General features: G+C 36.5%; 1 protein-coding gene across 3 annotated transcripts in view; it reads right to left on the bottom strand.

The window, feature by feature from the left end:
- The window catches only part of RGS12 (regulator of G protein signaling 12), a gene marked incomplete at both ends in the record, with an annotated part of 86,443 nt that overhangs the window by 32,241 nt on the left and 35,087 nt on the right, over positions 1-19,115 (bottom strand). For all 3 annotated transcript variants that reach the window (XM_081999247.1, XM_081999246.1, XM_081999245.1), the window contains 3 exons: positions 1,049-1,141; positions 4,713-4,882; positions 12,771-12,792. In XM_081999247.1, coding sequence (XP_081855373.1) covers positions 1,049-1,141; positions 4,713-4,882; positions 12,771-12,792 — 285 coding nt within the window. The remainder of the gene's footprint in view (positions 1-1,048; positions 1,142-4,712; positions 4,883-12,770; positions 12,793-19,115) is intronic.

Raw genomic sequence — 19,115 nt, forward strand, 5'->3', positions numbered from 1 at the left:
ACGCATATAAATAGGGGGTTTAGCTTAAAATTACAAATACTCATCAAATGTTCCTTAAGCAGTAAAAGTTGCCATCAAAATAAAACTTAAAAATAATCAAACTATGAAAATAATAAAGGTGAAGAATATCAAATGCTGTCTTACAAAGGAGAAGAGATTTTTTTAGATTCTAGACCTTTTACATAACAATTACTATTTAAATAAATCTTCTAAGCCTCAATTTCTAGAAGTTAGAAAAAAGTAAACATGTATTTCAATATCTACTCTTTAAAAAATTCATGCTCTATTTTTAACTTGTTTATTTTGAAACACCCACATTCTGGAAATAATTTTAAAAAAACCACCAAACTGATCTCAAAGCCCTTAAGGAAAGTGTTCAGAAAATACACTGTTTGAAGACACAAGAAAGTGGGGAAAATCTCAATGGTCCACAAAAGAGCAAAGAGGGATTTGCAAGATGAAACCGCTTCCACAGTGTAAACCTGACTAGATTTGGCTGTGTCAACAGAAGTGATGCCAACATGCACAAAATTAAAAATTCACCAAAACTGCCTGATCAACGTAAGATTGTCTTAAAAGGATGAGATGCAGATTCTCATAATTTGTGAACACAGATACAAAGATGACTATGCTTACAGCAGCAGATATACCTAAGTTACATAAAAACACATTCTCTTGGCTAGTGGAGGCAGGCTAGCTGAAAGAGCACAACAGAGGCTAATTTTCACCTCCCCTTGATATGTTAAATTAACTTTTTCTGCACTCCCTTGCACTGGGCTACTGCAGCTAGCCATTTTTCAACATCCAGTATACCTTACCTCATTTTTACAGAGCTACCTCTGCACCTCACTGCAGTCTAAATATATCCAACATCTTAAACTTGGGACAGTACTCTCAAGGGTTTAAGAAAATTAGATTGAGGCTCAAACATTATTTTAGTGAAGTCACGGTACAAAGACCAAGCACAGCTCCAATAATTTCAATAATCTTGAAGTAGTAACAGTTTTTAGTAAGCAACACCATGTATTGAAATACAACACTGACTTACCTCTTTTTTATCATGTGCGGGTACATGGTTAAAATATTCACAGGCCTGCCAAAATAAAATGTTTTCTTCACTAAATTCTTTCCGTAGAAATTCCTAGGGGAAAAATAAACAAGTAAATAAATGACTCAAAGAAAAGGAGTTACTTGCCATTTCAAACAACACATTTATAATGTGTGACAAGCTTGCATACAGGTAGCATTTCAGTAAGTCTCACAGTCCAGTTTTCTTCTGAAGTAAAAATCAGTGCAGGTCCACTAGATGCCTAGTGCTTCTTCTCTTTCTCATTTCTTTTTAAATGTATACAATTGAGGAGAATTCGTCAAGTTACAATAAAATCGTTTGCATGTACAAAGACGAAGTTTGAAACTTCATGTTAAGCAGTGTATAAACTAGCGAGTAAACTTTTAATAAACATTTAAATAATTTATAACTAGATTTAAAATAACACTGTAAACTGTCTGTCTTTAATTGCAGTTCTCCTAGTATAATAGACTAGATGTTTGTCAAACAGCACCCATAATCAATTCTGTATTCATTACAGCGTCTTTCTGCATCACATGGCAACTACAAAAAAATCTTTTATCACTGCTTGCTGATGTGGGTTCTCCTTGGAAAATACATTCTTAGAAGAAAAAAAAAAAAATCCCAGTACAACACACAATAACCAGGACATTTATTAGCATCCAAAAGTCCAAATGAAGATTGGGACCTCATTCAGTTGTGAAATTGTACAACCACAAACTATCCCTGATTCAAATCTCTATAATTTGATATTCTCTCAGCATATGTTTCTTGAAAGCATTTTAGCGGGGGGGGCGAAGAGTATTAAAAAAACCCCCACAATTCCTCTGTTGTCTAAAAAAATTATTTAGGCACTCAGGTAATTGAAACAATGCTTGTTTATACTTTAGGTATCAGTGTTTAATTGTGAATTTTATTTTAAGTTAGCCCACAAGCCACAATCTTCACTCAAATGTCACACTGGTATCACTCAAGCTTCCTTAAAATACAAGGCAGTTTCAGAAAGCAGTCTAAGAGGAATCTTCACAAAAATACTTAAAACTTAACTTTATTTGTTCTTTTAAGATTTACGTAGAGGTTAGGGAGTCCAACTGTAAGAAAGCAATTGAGACAAACTACAATACAAAGAGTCCAAATTCACCAGCAAGCTCTCAATTTAAACTAGAAGTTCTTCAGATATCTAACCTGAGACACCAAATGTATAAAAGACAATCCAGAGAGTAGTCAGGGGACACTTCTGTATTTTACATGTAATTGCAGATTAAAAGAGAATCAAATTAGCGAGCAGGAACTGGAACCCAACTGCCTACTTCCCCACTCAGCGTCTTCACTACGAATCCATAGTCGATTCTCCTGCTTGCTTGCTTTCTGGCCACAAGATCTGGGCACAGCTGGCTGTACAGCAATGCAGCTCCGTCAGGAAGACTGAGTGGTGCCCCCGTTGGAACATCACATAGCCTCGCAGTCGTCACACACGGCTGGCAAGCTGGAGATGTTGGTCTGCACCACTTAAGGAGGGAACTTGCAATCAGGTCTCTCACTTCCTGGATGACTGCTCTAATCAGCAGCCTACTATGCAAAATGAGAGTATTTGCAAAACATGCAAAATCTCTTCTGAGAGAGTAATTCCTGCTCTGTGACAAAGCTGTCCTCAGGAAAGGCCTATGCATGCTGAATCTCAAATGCACCAAGATCCTTACTACGCAATCATAAATTAAATGCTGATGCTCCAATGTTCTTGAATACTGGCAGAAATCTGTATCTTTTGGCTAGTTGTAGGTGACTCCCTTCTCAGTCTGTGGGCTTTCTAAGCTTCCCTTTGAAGGAATGTTAACCTATCATTTGAAAAGGCATTTTTCTTAGGCACCATGACTCTGCTTTCTTTCTGTCAGACTCCAAGGCTTACACTCTGTCCTGGTTTCAGCCAGAGTAGAGTTTATTTTCTTCATAAAAGCTAGTGTGAGGCTGTGTTTTGGATGTGGGATGAGAAACTGTTGATAACGTGCTGATGTTTTGAGTTTTGGCTGCCAGCGAGCAGGCTGGGGGTGCATGGGGAGCTGGGAGGGGACACAGCCAGGACAGCTGACCCAGGCTGGCCAAAGGGATATTCCATACCATACAATGTCATGCTCAGTATATAAAGCTGGGACGAAGAAGGAGGAAGGTGTGGAGGGACGTTCGGAGTGATGGCGTCTGTCTTCCCAAGAAAGCATTATGCGTGACGGAACCCTTCTTCCCTGGGGATGGCTGAACACCTGCCTGCCCATGGGGAGTGGGGAATGAATTCCTTGTGTTGCTTTGCTTGTGTGCGTGGCTTTTGCTTTACCTATTGAACTGTCTTTATCTCAAACCATGAATTTCCTCACTTTTACTCTTCCCATTCTGTCCCCTGTTCCACCGTGGGGGAGGGAGCGAGCGGCTGCGTGGGGCTTAGTTGCTGGCTGGGGTTAAACCACGACACACTCTTAAGCGTACATAGGTAAGTTTATTGGTGGCTTGTAAGTAACAAAAAAAGACAACTAACCTTTCAGTAGCACACTCACAAACTATATAATTTTTCAAGTGGATTCTAACATCAGATCAAAATTGTAATTTTTCTTTCAATCTGAGAAGAAGTCTCAGTATCTCAGCAGAAATGCTGATAACTCTTAGGCTACTCTAAGAAAAATGGGAAGACAGGGAAAATAATATCCAAGATATAATATTTTGCTTTCATCTTCTCTGTTTCCTCAAACAGGTCTTTATTGTTTACTGTTAACACGGCTTTTTGGGTCCCCACACCATTTAAGATGTAAGTCTGCTTATTTATCATTTGATATTTTAATGTACTTTTGTATCAAGTAAAGGGAGCCTGTTACTGCAGATTCCAATAATCTACATCTCTTATACCACAGGTTTCTTGATGTCCTGTTTGCGAAAATTATTTGGGCAGCACAAAATGTCCTTGTGATTCAGAATCAGAAACAGACCTTCAGTGCAACAATGCAAAAGTGTGTAAACCTCTATGTCCTTACACATAGAAGAGATGATACAACTTCATAAGTGTGCTGTGAAGCCGCTTAATTTATGCTTTGCAAATACTTAGCACTACTCGTACAAGCTGCAGCTTTAACCGGTGCCGTTAGCTGCCTTGATTGCTTCCAAAATGTATTTCTAAAAACCTTTTGCAAGAAGATAAACCACTGTATTATCGAAAAAAATGTTCTACATGGCTTCCAACATTTCAGGAGGCAAATGTGAACAGATTACCAATTCTTAGGAAACTACTGAACCTACTACCTCTTTCTTTTTTCAAAGGTTACAGATACAAATATAACCATATGTAATTGTTTTATAAAATAGGGAAGCTTTCTAAATGTTCAGATACAAAGCAAAGTATAGCCTGCACTTTTACCTGAAAATTTTGCTATTCAGAAACACATGGCAGTATGTGTATTACTATGAACTATGTGTATCACTATAAACTATTCAACTGTGAACCAGTTTAAACTTAGAAAGATGCTCAGATAACAACTGCGTAACAATGAACTGCTATCTCTTGTCCTATGTAAGGATAGTGTAAAGAAAGAAAAAAGAATATAGAAAAACTATCGCAGCAATGTCAGTTATTTTGAAAAACCTCTTATTGTCCCTCAAAACTTACTGAAAAATATTTAACACCAACAGGATCCTGAAGAAGACGCTCAAATGAAACAGCCCAGCTTGCAACTCTTCTTTCCCGAAGTCGTCGGCAGCTCTGTACACTGGGAAGACTAGCATTGCTACTGAGGCTATTTTCACTGATGCAGTCTTTTAAATCAGTACTATTCAGCTCTGGTAAAAAAAAAAAATGAACAAATTTGTCAATAACATATTATTCACTTTTACTCTTCAGCATTGCTTATTTGATTCATCACACCTCTTGCTCAAGCTGACAGTAGTGCAGACTTCAAAATATCCCTCCTCACTTTTATTAGGAGCACCTGCATAGAAAAAGCAACCCCAATCACCTCTCAATTTTCTTCTGTTCCACTGCAAAGTAAATTAAATTAGTGTCTTAACAGCAATCCTTCCTGACAGAAGTAAAAGGAGCAGGCACAAAAGGCAATCTCTCTTCTTGCTCAACAAAATAAATATTTTGGACAAAATTTTCTGCTCGCATTCCTCACCCCACAGACTGCAATCCTTCATAAGATTAACCAAGGAAGGTAGACCTTTAAGAACCCACTGTTCACCAGAAAGTGGGCAAAAACCTATTTAGCGATAGGAGACTGCAAAATTTCATATCCTCTTAAATCTGTAGAGAGGGGCTCTGAAGTGTTTCACGGAAATAAGAGATTCCTGTTAAAAGATGAAAATTTAGGAAAGAAGTCAACTGAGGAAAATACTAAGCAAAGTGAGCTAGTAATGGATGTCTTCCTCATCTGTGGAAAGTAGAGGTATTGAACCAAAGATCCTAAATTTATGAGGGTTTCTGACAAAACCAGGGATCCGCGACTCCTTTCCAGACATGAGCAACATAGTGCAGTTGGGAACCGTAAGTGGAGAAATGATCGGTTTCTTTGTATCTCAAAAAACCAGGAATTTCTTTTGGGTTCTACAAGACAAATTAAAAAGAATCCATAAAGAATTCAGGAAAACACGACCTTGCGTAGCAGCGTGACTGTAACAATTTCACGTATTAACCCCAGATCATCTTTGTCACGTATCAATAAACAGAGTACGCACAAAGAATTCATAACGAAGTGACCACTTGTTCACAGAAGTGGAAAGGTGAAAGAAATGGCTGCTCTAAGTAAAAGAGGGAACTGTATACAACAGGGTTCTATCACCGCTCTCTCCAGCTCTCGGTTTAGACGAACGTAAAATTGGTATAGTAGTACTCACAGATCCCCACTTCCAGAGGTGATCTGAGGTTTAATTAATTGTGAAGACACAACTAAATAAAGCCCTGAGCTACCTGGTCTGATCTCATAACGGACCCTGCTTTGAGCAGGAGAGGTTGCACTAGAGAGATGCCAAACTGAACGGTTCTGTGATGAAAGGATAAAAAAAAGTAGATATTCAATTCTTTGAAAAATTAGCAGTAATAGATGTGAGAAAATAGAATAGGTATCTTCAATAATTCTATGCCAAATGGAAAAGCAAATAGACAGCTTACTATAAATGTCAACTGATTGAGAAAATTGAATTCACAAACAGTAAGAAATGGCCTATTCTTCACAGTAAATCACCTGGTCTTAATAAACCAAGGAGGAATTTCACCAAAATTACTACTTTATAAGATCTCTCAAGGTCTCCTTTTCTGTCATATATATTTCAAAGCACTTTGCATTTCCAAACTCTGTGTTACAAAACATTACTGTTCCTCCTTGGAAGTCCTTTTGAAAAAAAGGACCATTCAAAGATAGTTATAAACATAGGAAAAAGTTATAAAGATAGCTATAAAGGTAAGAAAAATTAAAAAAAAATAGTTTTGAAACTTCATTTTTAAATGTATTCTGTAGCTGAGAAATATTTACTAAGATGTAACAGTTAACTATGGCAAATTTCTGTAAGCAAAGCTATTAAGGCAAAAATAAGACAAAATAAGACAAAGATAAAGAATTAGATTAGGGAGGAATGAAAATGTAACTTTGTATTTTCAACAAGGATAATATTTAAGGACTGTAACTATGCACCACATATACAAATACTTCTCTCTGCCTAATCGTCCTGTTAATCAAAGCTAATTCAAAATACTCAGCAAATAATGCCCAAATGTCTTATAAGGAATATTTGTTCACTTTTGCCTTTAAGACATATGAAAGAGCACAACCAAGTCAACTGCTAGCTTCATTAGAGAATACCTGTCACCACAGTGAAACTATTGTGAAAGAAGCTAATGTGAAGCTGAAGAGAATTGTATCTACATTTATTATCTGAAGTATTTTGCTTTAACTCTGCAGGTGGATAAGTTTTATTTTACAGTCCAGGATATAAATAGACACCCACTTCTTGATGTATCTGGAACAGTTTCAGCTACCGCCTCACTGCTAGAGGGTTCAATCCCCAGCCTTCCCCAGTGATGAATGACGAAAGCTGCACTCATCCCACATACCAAACTGCTTAAACCGACTTGGCTGACAGAGGGAAATTAGGGAGTAGCCACACAAACTGCTCAACTCCAAACCCACAAGTCGCAGCGCCTTAGGACCCAGAAGGGCTTGCAAAACGGGAGGCATGGCAGTCATTAGCAGGTCAGCTTCGCCCTCCTCCCTCCCAGTGGCGGCTGCCCAGTTTCCCCAGGGCAGGCGGGAAGGCCGAACTGCGATGGGAGTCTCTGGGTGTTTACACCAGTGCGTGATTGCTAACTCCCTTCGACTGCTAGTAGCTGCTCGCTCCAGCTCGTCAGAGTTACCTTTGCTATAAACCACACCGGGTTCTCGTTCCTGCGATAACGCTGCCAACTCTGGAGGCCCCATGAAAACAAAGGAACCAAAATAAGACTGCATTTGCAACACCTTTGGGAGCTACCGGCGCAGGTCCTCCAAAGTGTTAAAGCAGCATTAAGGGAATACTCATTCACAGTAAACACTCTCTGTTCCTGTGGATTTTATTTAGCTAATTCAGATTTTTTTCAGAAAGAACTATTTGAATTCATACTTAACCCTGACACTGCTTTGTTTTCCCTTAAAACAAAAATGTAGTCAGTTTGCTTTTAAAATCTGTGCAGATTTCTGCTGGGGTACTTGTCAACCTGAAAACAATACAGAACAAGGCTGTTTCCCAGAAGTGGTTTGCTTATTCTAGTTTCTTTTACCACTTGTATCAACAGTTGCAATTAAAACAGTTACAGCCTAGTGCAGGTATACCATTTAGAATCAGAGAAAAAGAAAGGTCAGATGGGAAGAAAAAAAACCCACCAACTATAATGCTAGTACACAATTTATCCAAATCACACTTAAATGAAGACTGTAAGCTGTAACTCCCGCTCCACTCCCCTTGCAGAGGAACGTTTCCGATGTAAGACTTCAGTGTCAGGTTTCCCGACTCTCACAGCTCATGCATTCCTAGGTACACACAGCCCACCTTGGAAAGCAGGAATGGAGAAACTTGCCAATGAGTCACATATTTCATCTAATGAGCACTCTGTGACGATCATTAGAGGAAACAGAGTCCCGATTCCTACCCTCAAACCGCAAGGCTGTTGCGCAAAGTGGCCTCCTCCTTCTTGTTAAGTGTTTAAAAAAGGAAGATGAGCTATTGGGAATCTCAGGATGCCAAAGGAGTTTACCAAGAAAACCCCAATTTGGATGCTTGGAAGACTTAGCAGTGTTGTGGAGTTTCCTAATGCTTGCCTTCCTTTCTCTTTACTGTGCGGAAGCACCGACTCATCTTGCGTTACCTGTAAAAGGCGGCTCCTTACTCAAGCATCCTGAATCCCAGGGATCTAAATTGATTTCTGGTCTGTTCAAGAACCACCATACCTAGCCAGGAAGCACTGCTTTCTGTGCACACTCATTCCGTTTCAATTATTACCTTCTTCAAATTGAGAACTGATACAGAATGTTTTATAAAAATCTGCAGAAAACCAATCTTTTACACTTTTTGGTTTTATACATACTGTGGGGGGTCTTGGTTTTATTTATTTTACAAAAACAGCATTATGTAAGAAAATGCATGCATTTAACTAACTTAAATCTTGAAAGTATTCAAGATAAGATGGCTTTGAAAATTTTTATTTAAATAATACAAAGCAATAAGTCTGACTACAATTAACTAGGGATACTTCTGTATGCAGTTGTTCATAAAATCCATATATATTTTTCAGCCAACTAATACTTTTTATTATTGTGAGAACTCCAGATATTCCCTGTAATCATCAGAATGTATATATTGATATAAATGAGATATTCCAGTTAATCACTAAATACGTTACCTGGATAAAGCTGATAAGAACCACTGTGGTGCCACTTAATCAAATACTTCAAGTTATTCACTGAAAGCCATCCTTTTGAATCCATACCAAGCTCAACTGTAATGTCCCGGAACCCATTGGGTGCAGATTAGTCTCACTGTACAGCACATCGTTCCTCTGCAACTTTGGGATAAGGGAAGCTAATGCATTTCCCCCCAGAAACTCCTGGTAGCCTCTGACACCATTCTAAACAAATTGATTCTTTACCCACATGGCTTCAAGCAGAGGAAAGCAACAGTATACTTGACACAAAGCATTATAAAATGCTACATAAATAATTTAAAGAAAAGACCTTTTGCCACTGCTGCTAAAGGAATGTGAATTATTTATGTTAGAGTGGAACACAGCTACAGCAAGCATTTGTTGTCAATGTAAGTGAAAAACGTGTCATACACCTGTTGGAGGAAATAATCCATCGGTATTTATAGTGTAAACAGTAGTGTTTTGTTTTATTTTGGATTTCATTGCGGATTTTTTGCTCTACCTTCTTTAGCTTCTTTTTAAAATACAGTTTTACATTATTTATTGTAAACATGAGATTCCTTTCAAAGAAGTCTTTAAGAATGCTTTTCCTTATGAAAAGTCTTTCCAGGTGATGAATATTAAAACAAAAAATCAGCAGAAACTACAGCAAAGCAATATGTTAGGAAAAAGACATGCATACAGTATCTGTTATACTTAGGTATTTGGAAATAATAGACATCAGCTTTGTGGAACTGATCTCTGCAGGGAAGAGCAGGTAAGAACTGACTTAGAGATTCTTAATAGCTCAGACACCTCACCATCTGTCTGTCTGGGTGATGAATGATGACGTACTTCTGCTATATGTCCTTTGACCTTAAGGTTTTCCCTTTGTAAAGTGCCATCTAGGTATCAATAGCCAAAGTCAGACATTAGCTGAGGGCTATTGATCACCTCTGTGATGATACAGACAGCACGGTGCTCAAAACATCAGCCACAACCTGCATGCCGTGTAGACGCTCTCACCGTTCCCACAGTCAGCAGGAGTGGACAGTTTCCAAGATGCAAAGCAGGAGTAATCTGCTAATTACAGCTCGCTGTAGTAACATAAAATGCTTTCTGCTACTCCTAGAGCAAAGGTGCTGCAGATTAATCGATCTATAGCGGTGATCTTGCATCTAAGCATTATTACAGTTTGCATTCTGATTGTCTGCAATTCATTAAGCAAATCAATTACAATTAAGAGTTGCTACTGGTCAGCATCTCTGGAAACAAAACTAATTCAAGTACCTATATCTTTTACATGTTACCTATCTTGCAAAGCCCAAGAGCACAGTTCTGGCTAATGAGAACATCTCAGCCTTGCACAAGCTGAGTTACCATGTAAAATAAACGCAAGAAGGGGTAGGCTGTTTCCAGTGCTGGGCGCTAATGTAATAAAGCCGAATGACATGAGGTTTCATTGCCCTTGGAAAGAAAATGTAGAGAGAGCTGTCATGCCTCCTATTACACTGAAGGGATGTATATAAACACATAATAATTACTTTTTACACATAAATTTCCCTTCCCAAACTAAAGCTTAACAACAGTATTTATAGTATCTAGTTATATGTACAAATACTAATATTAAGATTTAGTCTAGGAAGGGAAGTACACACTGCTATAATAAAGGTTACATTGGTGCAAATGTGTCTATCTAGACATGCCCTAAAAAGTGCCAATCTGTGGATCTATGAATGAATTAGTGAGATTAGAGAAGAAGGGAAAAATTTCAGTGCTGTGACATATTCAATAAAAGTGAAAGCCTGAAAATGTAATTCAGACATGAATCAGAGTTTTTTACTCAATGCAGCTCTAAATGAAATTACTTGGGATTTTATTTAGTTTTACTTTTTCTAGTTACAGTCTCTCTGGTTCTTATTTTTCCAATCCACTTTCTAGGTATTTGAGGACTGATTTAATATTACTCAGTATAGTTCGACTACCGCTTTTTACATAAATTACACCCTTCCTTAAGTAGCATTTAAAAGAGAGAGTCCATGTTAAATCTTCAACACTAGCTGAAAAAAAAGATCATACAATTCAGCAGAAAAATGCATATAACTTATTGTCTGTTCTTTCACCTCTGCAACCTACATAGCCATTAGATTTCATGACTTCCCAAAACTATATAGAATTAATTGTGAAAACACAACTACCTACGGAATTGGAATGAAGTACAAAAGTCATATTGTAACAACTGAAAATAAGTCAGATATTTAAAACAAATTTTCAGCTGGAAGCATAAAAAGCTTGAAATGACTACCATATGAGTAATATCACAGGGATCTCCAAGTTTGTATAGGCAACAGAGCAAAATAACATTCATTAACATGGAACAAGAACCCTCCTGGAGACAAGACACAAGTACATTTCATTTTAGCTAAAAAAGATCAAATTTTTTATCCCTCAACACCCGGACCTTAATTCAACTACTTCCACAAGCAAAAAAGGTCTGTGCATTGTCTTGATTTTTGTATCAAACAGGTAACATCTGGGGGAAAAAATACGTACTTTTCCCACTACAACATAGGCTACATTTTAGAAATAGCAGAATAGACACAGTTATTTTCTGTTTTCTTCTTTTGTCACTTTGCGGACAAGACAGACACAATATAGAGTCCATCTTCTCGACAAAAGTACTGTTACAGCAGCAGACTGTTTCAGCAGTAGAGAAGGAAAATACGCAACAAGGTCAGCCAGCCATTGGAAACTGGCTCTATAAAACCGACCAAAACAGTAGTGTTTCTCTCAACTGTAGTTTTAGTTTTGCAAGGATTCAGAAATTAGGACATGATGGAGTCTTGTGAACAGTATTTCTGTTCAATTTTGCATTTACATGGCATGTAATATAAAAAAAAAATCCTTACCGTTCAAAACATTTCTTCAATTTCACTGCACTAATTAAAGCAACAGTTTGTCCCCTTTTTATTTAATAAAATTGTCTTGTACTGTGTCAAAGAATAGCAAAGTAATAACACATATGTATGTAAGTGAGTTTCCTTGCAGGATCAAGTGAACCAATTCCTGCAAAGCAAGACAAGTGAGAAAAGCCATCTCTTATATACCCTAAACTATACAAATTCCTTTATTCCATTAAGGAAACATATTTAAACTGTTTCAATTAACTTCAAAGGTTCATATAAATCTTCTTCTAATGTTTAACAAAGAATGGAGATCCTTTAAAACATTAAAGCCATGTTAAAATCAAAACAAACAAGCTTAGGTGACATAAAGAGGAGTTTACATAGAAGAACTCCAGAACTGCAAAAGCCCCATGCTGGGATTTTACAAATATCAAATTACTTACCCCCTTCTCAAAATGCATCACACTGTAAAGAAATTTCAACCTCAACATATGTACCAGCACAGCTTACAACTTGGGATCTAGAGCATATCTCTTCAACAACAAACAGGGTATGTAAAGGACAATAAAACAGAGAACAAGATTTTATCTACCATCCAATTATACGAAAGTCTACCAGCTCTGCCTCTTTATTATTATGAACGAAGAAGCCTACTTATAATAAAAAAATGCATATATAGAGAGATGTGCCACAAAATTTATGCAAATGAATCAGTGAAAGTATGTGAACATAATCCTGCAATATTTTCATTGGCACAGTTACCAAAGACACAGAGTTCTGCACCACTTCGGACTCCTATCTTGTAATGTATCACCTTATTTACCGCATATTATGTTGCTTAATGTAGAAAATTGATTCTTTTTCATCATAAAAGTAAAATCAAGCTTCAGCTTACCTCCATCAGAAACAGTTGCTGACTGCAATAAGAAAGAGAAAAATAAGTGTTACTTAAGTTTCATGATAAGTATTAGAAATCTCCAAGCTTCACACAGTATTTGAAGTGTTAGCTACTTTTATCATCTTATTGACAACAGATAACATGGGAGACGAGAATCTAAAGAAACCAGCTGTTACTTTCTCACAGGTGTTTCCTCCCCACCATGAAGTTCACCCCAGGCCTTTTAACCACTATCCTGGAACTTGATCCCGCTAGCATTTACAGGACAAAGTACTTCCTCCTGTGAGTAGCTACACTGATTCCAATGGCCCTTCTAAGATGAATAGAGTCAATCAGTTGGTATATGTGAGAAAGCAGGTACCTTAAAAGTGATCTGCAAAGACTTAAAATGAAAACAACACCTCATGTACTTTATTTTCCTGCAGTATCTGGAAATATGTGGAATCAAAATTAAAATTCAGGTATTTTGTCAGTCAGGTGACTCTGAAAACTTCCCCTGCCAATCACTTCTGACTTCCATGGAGGTAAAAGGATGTAAGAGCATTTCCAATAAGCTAGGTAAGAACTCCTCACCATCTCTACTAGCATTTTACATCAAATTTTCAAGGACAATTAGTCTCCTAGTGAAACATTGAATTTTATGTGCTTATCTACCCTAAACTTCTCACCTTTGACCACAGATCACCTCAACGCAGCTAACATTTCTGTAAAATCAGGTAGGTGACCATTTCTCAAACATGTACTCCAGTGCTTGCACCTTGACACTCAGATGAGTGAAAGAGTGGAAGGACAGATGATTTTTGGATTTAAGTTTGTATTGATTTTGAATGGCTATTAAAAATTATTGTTATTTTAGTTTTGGGAATCTTTTCTTGGTCAATTGAGTGTCCTTGAACCTTTAAGTAACTTTCCAAATAGTGAAAAAGAACCTCTTTTATTTTGTACTGCTCTTTAAAAAGCTAGGAAAGAATACCCTGTAATACCTACAATTTCTTCAAGACTGAAAACACACAGAAGAAAAAAACATACATATATACACAACTCAAGAGAAAAGCTGTCTCTCCATAGCTTGCCTGTATTTTCCAGACTTGGCAACAAACATTCCCTCTGCCTTTCAAAATCCACAAAAAACTTTTGTAATCCTTAAAAGAATACTACCTTCTCCTTTCTTTCTCATTTTTATTTGACTGCAGGATCTCATACTGCTGTTAACACTATCCGAAGAACATCACTTGTTATAAACTGCTGTGACCTCACCACTGACGTCATCAGATCAGACCTAATCTAGTTTTTAACATACAAGTATTTTGGAACTTTCAGAGTCTAAACTAGTCTCTATTGATATCATTCCTCCAGTGCTAGTTCAGATAAATACAAATACAACTTTCATGGAAAAGATCAAAAAAAACATCGCAATTCTTGTTTCAACTACACAAAAATAAATGCTTCTGAATCTGTGAAGCATAACAATATAATCAAAGTGTGTCCAGGCCGGTCACTTTTTTTGATATCACTGCTTCAGGTATCAAAAAAGTACTTCTATTTTGGGTACAGTTCTTTAGTGAGGTTTAGGACATCTTTTCTACTTCTATTTTGCGCCTAAGTCTAGCAAGCATATTTTGCCTTCAGAATCTGTAACAATTCATGTTTGTAATTTAGGAAATGTAATTTACATTACTGAACTCGGTATTATAAATACGATTACTTCTAATTTCTTATTAACATATTGTACAGAACAGCTGATGAATAAACTATTTCAACATCATTTCTCAAAGAACGAAGAAAAGGATGACTCAGAGTAAAGTAATAGTATCAGCTTACACATTAGACAGAAAAAAATAAAAATACTTTCAAAATACATACATTTTAGGTATGGTCATTTACTTTGGCAGCTTGCATGAATCTAGATTAAAACACCAAGTACAATTCTCCATGTTTTTGAAAGGTATCAAGTAAAATGAATGGGATTCTCCTGATACTTTATGTACCTTAGTAAAGAATATCTTAGTGAAGAATACTAATTTTTTCAAAAACTGGAGAGTTAACAATTGTCAAATAACATTTTAAAGGAAAAATGGTGTGATTTCATAGAAAAGCTCAAACATTACAGTAACAGTACCACTTAATTAAGTTCTATGCACAATAAGATACAGTTTTACCTCAGTCTATTTAGCATAAGTTAATGCAGTGAGCTTTCTACACATCATTGGTTGGTTTTGTGTGTTTATTTTAAATGCTTTGGCCAATGCATTCTCCATTACATGTATCAATATCCTAAAATCTCTCCAAACAAGGCCTTATAATTATTATGTTTAAACATTTTTTAAAAAATTAGTACCCATAGAAAGAACAGAATTTCTTATCTAACTATCAACCACCTATTTCTCTGCTACTAAGACATTTCAAATTTCTCTTTGGTTTCACCATTTTCCAACTATATGGGTTGATTTTTACATTACAGTGTCACTAAAACTAGCCAGCATGTTCTAAGCATTATCAGTTTACTTCTGTAGATCACAGAATAAAATTTATTTTAAGACCATTACTTTAAATTCATCTGTGTAACTGAACTAAGTCCACTTAATTCAACAAAACCAGCTAGAAACTAAAGTTTGTAATTATTGTGTAAGAATTTACAGTAATATGTTCAAAACATGTTTGTGAGTATTTAGAAATCTTAATATAAATCTGCCAGAAATCGCATGCAGTCCACAATTTAGACAAACCAGCTTCCCTTCTAAACTGTTCAGCTGAAACTTGTCTAGATTTGTCCAAAGGCATAAGTTGCAAGACCAGATTTTTTTAAATACTATGATGATCTCATTTTTAAAAATCACTGTATGTTGGGGGCTGTTTTTCATTCTTCAGCTCTCATGCTTATCACCACTGGAGGCTCTTCAAGACAAAATTTGATCTACTATTCATATAAAGTTTGATTATTTGATGAAATATAACACCACATGTGTATTAAGAACTACCTATTAAAAAACACATGTATTAAAAGCTATAAAACTGAACAGTTCCTGTATATAGCCATTTTTGAAAGATGAGGAAGGGTATGACCCTGTGCCAGTTAGGGCTAATGTGAAGATTAAAAAAAGAATTATTTAAGTAGTTCATTCTGAACAACAGGACATACATGTATTCATTTTGTGAATGTACATATGAACTATCACCCAGAGATAAAATCTAATTGTAGTCAACCCTCAAATCTTTCACAACCAGATAAGAACTGAAATTAGTTCTTCAAATTACCCTGACTTCCAAGTTGGTTTAGGAAAAATCACATGGTATATACCAGGAGTCTGATGGCAACAAATTACCAAAATTTAAAAAATAAATCTAGTTTAGGAAAGCTAAAATGTCTTCCAGTATAGCTCTTCACGGGAATTCTGCTTGTTCATCTAGCTGGGTTAGCAGCCGAGGCACACAGGCACACCCCCCACAAAGGGGGAGGATGCAACTCTCTTCCCTAGACTTCAGGGCAAGACCTTGAACCCTGTGATCCAAGTGAGGAGCTCGGTGCCAGGGCCAGCAAGCTGAGCAGTGGCCTCCCAGTTATCATCTGCCATAAAAGACGTTTGAGGTCTCTGTAAGCTGGCAAATGCTTCAACATATTAGACAGCATAAAGTTCTGATTAAGAGAAAACACGTAAAATTTCTCTCTGTATCATCTCTCTTTGCTAGGTGGAAACACCAGAAGGGCCCATGAGTTTTTTGATGTCATGTTCAGGATCTGCTTGCAACAAATCCAAAAGAGTATTAGCTTACAAAAATCAGCAGGGAGAGAGCTACTTTGTGAGTACATAAACTTTTTGTTCCAGAATAGAAACAGGCAACATAGTATCTCCCACCAACAGCAGGGTAAACAGGGGGAGAGAGAGGGCATAAAGGAGAATAATTCATAAGGTTGAAAGAGCCTTTTAGCTTTCATGGTCTATAACCTACTAGATGTGTGCACCACTGCATGAAACTATCCTGTTGACATCTTTCAGTGGACAGAAACCCTTATCCAGAAGACCCACTTAGTTCCATTTACATGGGTCAGGTCCCAGGAAACCAAGTACTGTCAAAGTCTGCTATAAAAACACGATGCAGAAAACCCAAAAATACCCTACCCATATCCCAGACATTACACTGAGCAAATAAATCCACGTGTACAGACTACCCAGGTAACACAATACAAAAATGTCCTTTTTCTCCACTTCAAAATTTGTCATTCAAGTCAAAGTCACGCTCAAGTACTTGAGAGGAACAACGGGAAAGATGGAGATACCAGGAGATGACACATACTAGGAAATGCCAGGCCTTCGCAAGAAAATGGAGCAACATGAAATCATCTGTGCTAATAGAATGTGGGTGAGTGCCTTCCTGAGTCAAAAAAGACATACATATTTCCAACTCCTCCTGAGATGCGGAGGGATGAAATCTGTAAGCAGCATGAAAAAGTATTCCTCTCTCCTACCCTCACAATAACAAAATCACAGACTAAACAGAAACGTCTATTTCTTTCTTAGGCATCCAGAAAGATTCAGAGAAAAAGGATTTAAAAGGATTAAAAATGACCTCTCTGTGTGTCCCTTCTAAAGCACACTTTCTTTCAACACAAGCATCAACTTTTTGCTCCATCCAAAGAATTCTCTGACTGCTGCCTTCAGAATCTGTCAGACTTACCTAGTACAATATTATACTACACAATATTTTACAGAAGCCCCTCTAATTAAGCCTTTCAGCTTGGAATAGCGTACCTAGCTCCACTAACCTTCTAAACTGATTTTCTCATGTGATTTCAACATCAAAATAAGTTTGGGAAACTTGCTGTGTTCTTTGAGAGATGAAGCACTGAAGATTTACAGACTGAATACAAATAGCCAACTTTCAAACATTCTGTCACTTAGCTCAGGGAAAGCCTATCACTCAGTCGACTGTCTGCTTGCATCTAGCTTTGTTCAAACTCCTTATTAAATCACCTGAAGCAACTTCTCCTTTTGCCAAGGTATGAATTATGATCAGGTCCCTAGATCTTCAGTCACATTACTCCAGGACTCACATTACATACACTTATTTTCATCCTTCTAAATACATTACAGCATTAACATTGTGCAAATGCCATGAACTCCAGTGATCTCTGGGAGGGAGATAATTTCTCAAAATATGTTATACACTGTTCTAACATTAAAAAAAAAAATAAAGCCATATTACTTATAAATTATTGCTAGATTTTCCTTCTAATAAATAATCTCAAATGTACTTCTCACCTAAATGTTAGAGGAATATTGTAGTATTTTTATCCTCGTTTCAAAATATTATTGCAATTAATTTCATTATTTAGAATTCTGTGAGAAGGATGCCCCTTTAGAATACCACTTAAAGGAGGTCTATTACATAATTTGTCTTTTCAATTCTCTGCCACCAAAGAAGTGCATTCATAATAGTCAATAAAAAGTATGATTGATGTAAGAATTCCCAAGGAAAAAAAATACAGTACAACTACTGTACAATAATTTTACTGAATACGTTTTTCTCTGAAGGTTAACTGTTTTTGTCAAATATTTGGATCTATAAAAACAACATATGAACAGTAAATGATGTGATACTTGGAATTCCTTTAAGAAATAAGTGTTCAACTTTTTAGCCCAAATAAAACCATTCTTATCACATATAAACACAGTGCCTTAAATGTCAAATCCATCCCTAAAATTATTTTTACAAAGATATATACAAAACATATACAGTTTTAGCTGAAGATATGATATTGATGTAATGGTACAGAAAGCATATACTAAATACATTGCACAGAATTAAAAAACAGGCACAGATTATAAACATACTGATTTTTTAGCTTTATACATATTGGGCACAGTTCATAAATACATCTCAAAATCTGAATGTTAGTTGGTACAATTAGATTTCCTTTACTCTTCTCTAATAATAAAACCCAATGTTTGCATTTACAAAGGAATTTTAACTCAAATGCTTTAAAGTAAAAAAGCTTACAGGCTAAGCAAAAAGCATTCTGAAGCTGATAACATTCTTCTCTAATTTCTTGCCAATAACAATAGCCTCTTCTAATTTCTCACCGCAATGATGCCTTGCCTTAGCTAAATATAATTCGTATCACTTACCCGCTCTTCGTAAGAAACAGCAGTTATTTTTCCTAACAGTACTCTTCCTAAATTCATCTTCACTTAATATGGAAAAAACATTTCCTTAACGCATCAGCTTCTCAAAGATTAAACTAAAAAATTCAGCCCTGTTCCATGCCTGTACATGCCAGTAAAGTTTAAAGGCATTTCGTATGAAGTTCTATTTTACTCCCTTTATGTTACCCATAGCAACAGG

The sequence above is a fragment of the Phaethon aethereus genome (genome assembly GCF_964289735.1).
Source record: "Phaethon aethereus genome assembly, chromosome: 4".
Classification (NCBI taxonomy): Eukaryota; Metazoa; Chordata; class Aves; order Phaethontiformes; family Phaethontidae; genus Phaethon; species Phaethon aethereus.